The sequence below is a fragment of the Hordeum vulgare genome, chromosome 2H (genome assembly GCF_904849725.1).
Source record: "Hordeum vulgare subsp. vulgare chromosome 2H, MorexV3_pseudomolecules_assembly, whole genome shotgun sequence".
NCBI classification, from domain to species: domain Eukaryota; kingdom Viridiplantae; phylum Streptophyta; class Magnoliopsida; order Poales; family Poaceae; genus Hordeum; species Hordeum vulgare.
The window spans coordinates 552,874,494-552,880,055 of NC_058519.1; the positions used below are offsets into that span (position 1 = coordinate 552,874,494).

The 5,562-nt window shown below is 42.6% G+C and overlaps 1 protein-coding gene across 2 annotated transcripts; it reads right to left on the reverse strand.

Annotated features, from left to right (window-relative positions):
* Positions 1-1,357: 1,357 nt before the first annotated feature.
* On the reverse strand, positions 1,358-5,292 carry LOC123430494. 2 transcript variants are annotated; one of them, XM_045114361.1, is made up of 5 exons: positions 4,974-5,292; positions 4,764-4,895; positions 3,260-3,412; positions 2,894-3,059; positions 1,358-1,735 (listed from the first exon to the last, which is right to left on the reverse strand). In XM_045114361.1, exons 1-3 carry the CDS (start codon positions 5,109-5,111, stop codon positions 3,260-3,262), a joined length of 423 nt encoding a protein of 140 aa, XP_044970296.1. In that variant the 5' UTR covers positions 5,112-5,292; the 3' UTR covers positions 1,358-1,735; positions 2,894-3,059. The 2 variants fall into 2 exon arrangements, with proteins under 2 accessions (XP_044970296.1, XP_044970297.1); XM_045114362.1 differs by having other exon boundaries at positions 1,358-1,738.
* Between the last annotated feature and the right edge of the window lie 270 nt (positions 5,293-5,562).

Below are 5,562 nucleotides of genomic sequence, written 5' to 3' on the forward strand. Positions count from 1 at the left end.
AAAAAGCAACAAATATCAACATGAAAGCATGATGCAAAATGGACGTATGAAGGGTCTCTAATGAACTATAATGACCTTTTTTTTGAATGGTCGAAGACATTTACAACCAAACTAAAGGTCATTGGTTCTACGACCAATCGTTTTGGTCATTGGTTGTCTGCCCAAGACAGGTCGGATCCAACGTGGCAAGCTAACGTGGCAAAGTTAGGACCAATTTGATTGGTCGTTGATAAGAATGAGCCCGGTCCAGTTCGATGCTTTAGATGGGCCGAGCCCATTAATTCAGCCTTTTTACTATATATTTTCCCTGTTAATTTTTGCTAGCTAGATGGGCCAACCATTCAACCTTTTATTTATTTCTGGGCTGTGGGCTTTTAACATTCTTTTGGCAATTATATTTTAGAGTCGGTCCCACAAATTAGATAGGTCCCACTTGTCATAGTCTCACACATTGGGTCCACATAATAGAAATTTCACACTATGTACAGATGGGCTCCCACTTCACACACTATCAAGTCACATTCATAATCAAATATTTCTCTTATAATCAAATATTTCAAACATAACAAAGAACGCATGAAATTCATGAAATAATACTAAATTAATCTATTACAAACTTTACAATTTATTACACCCAGATATGCCAGATATTACTATATTACAATTTTTACCATCTATTACAGTCAAATAGGACAAACAACTCTTTGCTGGATAGGGCTTGGCGACTTTGCACTTTTGTTGACGTTTTCACATTTTCCAACCATCTTAGGCGTGGAGCTCATGTAAAAGAAGAACTAGTTAAAAAAGTTACATGCAACAATATTTGCTATAGATCAGCTTGCTGCATACTAATCTAACGCTGCCTTCTACTTGCAGATTAATAAAAGGGGTTGGAAAGGAGTGTCAGAGTGGGATGATAACAATAGTTGCTTGCTGCATACTAATAACAGGGGTTGCTTCCTGAATACTGATTTCTTTGACATTGACTAAGTTTGAAGAGGATACTTTGCTTTGTTGCTGCAGCTAATTAACTTGCATCGACAATGACTTCCCGAAAACAGAATTCACAATTGACGTGGTACTACTATGTGAAGGATACTATGTGCTGGTTCTGATTCTTCTGGTCAAATAAACGACGAAGCTAGGTACTAATCTAACGCTACCTTCTACTTGCAGACTTGTCGATTGACAAGCACAGCAGTGACCTAAGCTGGCAATATTATCAACTCCATAGTACATCACCATAGAACTCAACATTATGTTGTGTCCAGTGGGTTTCAGTCCCAAAAGAAAGTCTGCAAAGCTACCAGGTTTACCCGAAACACGGTTCATAGGCTAACAGTTCTTTATTATCCATCAAAATCTCAAAAGAGATCAGAACTTACGCACCATTTTATCGCTGGAAACCAGACGAGACGAGACATTTATTAATTGGCATCTCTCAAAATTAGACAACTCATTAGATAGAACCCAACAAGAAACACACCAATGGAAGAAATAAAAAAAGGCTTTGGCGCCCCCGTTGTGATCCAGGGGGAATGCTTGTGTTTCCCTCTTGGTCTGCCATGCCACTACGACCGACGCACAGTACATGCAGGTGTGGAATGGTTGTCGACTATGGAGTCTAGTCGTGTGCGCGCATGAGATCGATGCATCGCGACCACGTGCTAGGGGAGGAGGACGACGAGAAGGAGCGCCCACTTGCGCATCGTCGCCGGCCACCGCTTCACTTTACCTGCTGCAAAAAACTGGGTGAGCTTGTCGTCACCGGCTGCCCATTCTCATAACAACAAAACTAAAGTATATTTGTAAAAGGGCAAACGATAAGTAGCAACCCGGTGTATTTTGTGAGAATATAACAACATATTAAGAGCATACTGTTCAACATCACACAAATGGTAGCACAATGCTACAGGCAGCTCTTGGCATAAAGTAGAGATTCTATAGTACATAGGCAGATATGAAGGACCAAAAAACTCATTTTGGGCACTCGAAAAATAAAAAAATTATTTATTTCTATATTGTCAAGATTTAAAAACTTGACTTAGGGAAAGAAATTCATATTCCTTATGTTTTGAGTAGGAGTATTACACAAAGGATTTCTTAAATATAGCGTGTAAATCATGCGAGGAAATGATCAAACATGTTGTATGGTCACAGAAACCATACAACTGTTGCTGTTTCCGATCTTGCGTGGACCCGGCATTATTTTTTTGCTATGATGGGTTAACGCATTATGGAATTTTACTGACCAAGGCAAAATATATTAGTTAATTACTTACTTAATTATCAAGGATAGACAGTGCCAAGAATTTTGTGAAATAAAATAAAAAAACAAGACCAAGATCAAGATTACAGCTAATATGCAGAAATAAGATTCATTTAAATATAATTGCTGGAAACTGAGTTTTGTTCAGAGTTATTCGACACACGTAAAATGGGCTAAATCAAACGAATATCACACTCTTCTGGGTTAAGGCTGAATGAGATGGATCAACTGATTTGGAGTTCTAAATTCCATGATGGTTTATTCCCGAAATAACAGATCTTTTTTTACTTACTTGCAAGATTACAACAGTGGCAGAAAATTCCCAATACTATCAGACTACAAGAGCTTCAGGAAACTGTTTTTTCAGACTACAACATTTTCAGTAAACTGTTTCTGGGACTATAACAGTTTCAGTTAGCTATTTTTTTCAGACCACAACATTTTGAGTAAAGTGTTTCTCGGACTATAACAGTTTCAGTAAACTGTTTTTTCAGACTACAACATTTTCAGTAAACTGTTTTTGGGACTATAACAGTTTCAGTAAACTGTTTCTGTTTCAGGCAACAAAAGATGAATGTCAGGCAGTCACATTTTGTCTATGTGAAGGATCAAGTGGATTATTACCTCTGGGAATCCAGGCACAAGGTAGTGAAACACGCCAGGCAGCTCAGCACGGCATTAGAAGTCTGCCCTTTCCTCTGCTTGTGTGCCCACCGCTCATCGACATCGTCTATGGTGGGGTCGTAGAACTCAGGCTCCACGGATTAGTCTATCTCATCGTCACTGGACACTGCACCAAATTAATTAGTTTTTTGGCAAATCAGTACAATTACTTGAGAGCGCTTGTTAGAACATCATGATTCATGAGCATGCGCTGTGTCTCGCCAGATTGCAGGAGCCTGGTTCTTTTGAGCGGGAACAAGGTTTACATGTGGGCTTGCCGGATTGGAGATTTACAGCGGAAAAATGGGAGGGGGTTAAGAAAGTTACCTAGGACGCGAGGATCTGCTGGATCTCCGGCCTCCGCCTCCTTGGATGCCTCGGGCTCCATGAATCTTTGTTGTAATGTTTCGAGCGGGACGAGGTCGACGTAGCGGGGGGCCTGCAGCGGCCCTTGGGGCGGGACGAGGTCGTGGTAGACACCTAAAAGTTTCATATATAGTAACCTGAGTAAATGTCATGGTAGACTAACATTTATGGATTATTTTTCAGATAGAAGTACAAGGAGATGCAATGAAACTGAAGAATAGCAGTAGAGGCAGTGCCCACTTGTAAAATCCATTGCAGAGGTTAAAACTTATGGATTCGAGTGAAGAAATCACAAACTAAATGAGCCTCATGTGACAAGTGCTACTAAATGGTGATGTAGATATTCACAAAAAACATATTCTTCATGTGCAAGGCCTAAACTGAACCGACTCTGAAGTCTGAACACTAACACCTTCTTCAGAGATAACTATTAGCACAAGAAACATATTATTGATGGTCTCCCGAACCTGGACTGAACCGACTCTGAAAACTGAACACTAGCGATTTTTTTCAGAGAGTGATGCAATGCAACAAAAGAACATGAGTGGAGATGGTTAGTACTAACTACCAAATCCATTTGAGAGGTAATTATTCTGGATTGCACGGAATGGAGGGATTACTAACGTACCATGCTTTAGTAAACATTGCTTTAGTTTATGGGACACTGCATTATCTCTTTTCGTAATCATAGAAATCTTTAAAATGTCAAAAGTACAAAAATATTGTACTCCCTCTCTCCCATAATATAAGAGCGTTTATTACACTAGTGTAGTGTCAAAAACGCTCTTATATTATGGGATGGAGGGAGTACAAAACAATTGTTGGTACATCTTTGTTAAGGGCTACCCGTGTACGTTTACAAAACTACTTTTCAGGCTATCCTTGTACATTTACAGTACGCCTCTACTTGATCACCACAGTTGTACATGTACGGATGCACTGTTCTTACTGCGTCATGAATTAATGCTGCCGTCAACATTTTGGGCCATGTGATATGTGATGTAATACTAGGTGTTTGTGTTCTCCATTTTTCTTCAGGGAGGATTGAGCCGAGGCCAGTCTCCAGTACAGACACCACACCATGCTCATGCCCTGCGAGTAACAAAGTACCCTCTGCGATGCAACAAAGACTGATGCACAATGATGCTGCTGGCTCCATGTCAGTACAAGATGGACCTACGGATGTTTCACTTTCCATCTAGGGCAATGGGATTGTGGCTAGGAGACGTATGCTTTCTCCATGCTTGAATTTATCAGTGAGCAAAACGAACCATGCATGATTACTAACGCACCATTCCGCTCGGCAAGCTGAGCATCAACTACTGAAACGGCGTAAAGCAAGCAACCTGATTCGAACTTGAAATTCTAAAACTACAGACCAGCGAGCTCCTCTACCGTGATCCAGCCAAGGGATGGGGGAACCTGCGAAGCAGATGGGCGCATTGAAGGCAGAGCCGTGCGTTACCTGGCGCGGAGACGGAGTCGTGCTGGACGGCGGCGGTGTGCTGCTGCAGGTCTGCTCCAAATCAGCGGGCGGCGGCGGTGTTCTCAAGATGGCGATTGTTGAAAGGCAAGGATGGTGCAGAACTGCAGCAGCCTGCATGCACTAGATCAGATCACGATGCAACACTGAAGCGGGGCAAGCGGATCTGCACGAGAAAAGGTAGGCAGGTACCTCGTGGGGCTGGAGGGCGTAGGGGAGGAAGGCGCCGAGCGCGCCCCCGCCAACGCCGGCGCGGCAGAGCCTGGCGTAGGCCTTGGGGTAGCCCGGGGCATCGTCCACCGCCCTCTCCTCCTTCATCAACATCGCCATCAATCCCGAACACCGAGAAGAAGGGAGGAGGCCCCAGGGCTGGTGGTGAGCAGAACGTGCGGCGGCGGGCGAGATCTGAATCGGGGGATGAGAGGGGATCGATCTGAATCGGGGCGAGAGAGGAGATCGTGTGTTGAATGAAAGAAAGAAAGGGAGGCGGGGGTGTGAAGGAAAATCGTCAGCCCTTCTTTGGTACTAGTGTTTTTGAAAAGATTGGTGAGGATAATCCTCAAGGCCTTGTTTGGTACTAGTGTATTTTAGGAAATTTATAGGGATTATCTCGGTCAAATCTCTTAATCCCCACATATCTCATAACACCATTTGGTTCTAGCGTATTTGACATGTTTCATCCCCACATTTCCCCTCAAATCCTCAAATTATAGTGCATTTTTCTCAATACCCAATACACTACCCCTACCTAGTGTATTGGGGATAAATGGGGATTTGAAGG

Excerpts from the sequence above, each read along its gene's own strand:
- LOC123430494 (XM_045114361.1), bottom strand. The coding sequence starts at position 5,111 with ATGGCGATGTTGATGAAGGAGGAGAGGGCGGTGGACGATGCCCCGGGC. Across the intron at positions 4,896-4,973 it reads ACGCCCTCCAGCCCCACGAG|GCTGCTGCAGTTCTGCACCA; the intron begins GTACCTGCCTAC and ends TAGTGCATGCAG. Across the intron at positions 3,413-4,763 it reads CGACTCCGTCTCCGCGCCAG|GTGTCTACCACGACCTCGTC; the intron begins GTAACGCACGGC and ends TGAAACTTTTAG.